We start from the raw sequence: 2,138 nt of genomic DNA, 5'->3' as shown, positions 1-2,138 counted from the left end.
CTATACAAACGGCACCCCCATAGAGAAGTAAGTAAAACCACACTTTGAAGCTTTCAGTCAACAATAAAAAAAACATTTCTATCTCTATATGCTGTCATCATAACAGACAGCACAAAGGCGCCGACAAACGTTTGGAAACAGAATAACTGAAAATCGAATTTTATTCACCTTTATTTTTAAGTTGTCCACAACTACAGTAAAAATCATATCAGAGTAATGAAACGACAATTGTTTACCATCCTAATCACAGTGCATAACATACTTCATAAAGCCTTACATACAGTACGTTAACACATGCACRTTTCAGCATCGTTGTGCATAAACACAGCATTCGATTCGGCAGAGCGGCACGGACGACATCCAACACAGACGTTCTAACAGTGTTTCAGCTTTGTGCATGGCACGGTTCATCACGAGAAGGGTTTAATCACACGYACAGGACTCAGCTACACTCTGGACACAGCTCGTTTTAAGACACCTGCTATGCTGACGAGGCAGCGATGATTTACAAAATCTGGAAGATTTACGCACCCTTTTTGTTGTTTTCAGCAGGTCCTCACAAACATGCAGACACAACACATCCCCAGGCTTTTATTTCCTGGTTTAAAAGCATCTTATTATTATTATTTTTTTGGATAGACATAAAAAAATAAAGAAAAGATCTTCCTTGGCACTGCAATTTATACGTTAGCTTATGGAGAAAAACAAAAACAATGTCAGCTTATTTCGGCACAGTCATTTTCAGCTCACAGCAGACTACATCTACACTGTTAAGGATACCGATGAGTTTCTCTGTTGATTAATAAGACAGAAAGACTGAGTAAAGAGGTATTAAATACAGTAATGACCTTTGAACAGACTGGAATTTTTTATTTCCTCCCCCCMCTTCTAGCAGCTACAGAAAGGTCCAGCTGTTTTCTGTGCAACGAGGAAGTTAAGAGCGTTAACAGTTCCCAGCCTTCACATATTTCATTTGATCTTTAAAGCACATGGAAGGACACGTGTTAAAGCTTTTGTTTGAATCACTCGTGGTGCCWCGGCGTACAGTCAGAGCCATTCCATTTTTTAAAAATCTTTTACATGAACAGTCGTGAGGCATATGTGAAAAAAAAAGGTGCTGACTTAAGCCGTGTTAGCCGTCAGTTCCTGAGAAGTTTTTTGGACTTCTGAAATTATGTCCAGACTGAATGTACCTGTTAAGTTTTATATATAGACTACAAGCCACCTTGTGAACATTTCGAACCAGGAAGGCTTCTGTATTTACAGTAACAGTCTCGTTTAAAGATTGCACGTCTAGTTTTACATCAGAACCTCTTGATATGACGCTGAGAGCACAGTAAGAAAACTTTTTGATACAACAAACGATAAAGCGGCTGTCATTCGCCATCTCAGCTTCATGCACGCGCTGTTCACCGTCAGTCATGCCGCAGCAGGATAACTAGAGATGTTCCACTGCACTTCTTTCTCGACAGTAACTGGGTCCTTTATTAATTATTATTTTTTTGCAATATATTGCACATCAATTAAAACTGCACGGCTGCCGCAGCTGTTGCAGACGTTGGTTCCAGTCCGTGGTGGTGAGACGGCCTGTCGAAATGCTGTCCGTTAAGACAGAGCGCAGTCATCTTGTGTTTCCAGTGTGTGGCGTTTCAACGTCCCTGACCGTCACTGACAGGGAGGCATCTCGGCAGAAAACCAGAAGAGTTATGTGTGTGTGTGTGTACATGTACATACAGGAGTTTTGTTTTCTCGGCCATTTTTTTTATTATTATTCATCCTTCAGAGTCTTTTGCTTGGTGTGTTTTTGTCCCCCCCACCCCTCTTTTTTTTAAAATAAAAATATTCCTATCGTGTGTCAATCAAACACCACACAGAGGGATTCAGCCGCACCTTTCAGCTCCGCGTCAAGTGAAGTACTTGCAGTTTGTGGAGTCAATAACACAGTATGATGTGCACTTGAGGAAACCATAAGACCTATAGTTAGGAGGGAAACATACTTGGGTCAGTTTTATTATTAACAGTCAGAGTTGTAAAGTAACTAAGTACAAATATGTTGTTACTGTACTTAAGTAGAATTTTTGGGTATCTGTACTTTACTTGAGTAATTATTTTTCAGCCTACTTTTTACTTTTACTTCT

General features: G+C 39.9%; 1 protein-coding gene across 1 annotated transcript in view; it reads right to left on the bottom strand.

The window, feature by feature from the left end:
- Positions 1-143: 143 nt before the first annotated feature.
- Positions 144-2,138, bottom strand: part of colq (collagen-like tail subunit (single strand of homotrimer) of asymmetric acetylcholinesterase) — a 21,718-nt gene continuing 19,723 nt past the window's right edge. The window contains exon 17 of the mRNA XM_014008744.1: positions 144-1,974. Within this exon, the coding sequence (XP_013864198.1) occupies positions 1,905-1,974 (70 nt within the window). The 3' untranslated portion in view covers positions 144-1,904. The remainder of the gene's footprint in view (positions 1,975-2,138) is intronic.

This window comes from Austrofundulus limnaeus, unplaced genomic scaffold (genome assembly GCF_001266775.1).
Source record: "Austrofundulus limnaeus strain Quisiro unplaced genomic scaffold, Austrofundulus_limnaeus-1.0 Scaffold52, whole genome shotgun sequence".
Classification (NCBI taxonomy): Eukaryota; Metazoa; Chordata; class Actinopteri; order Cyprinodontiformes; family Rivulidae; genus Austrofundulus; species Austrofundulus limnaeus.
This window is presented reverse-complemented; position numbering and strand designations above follow the sequence as displayed.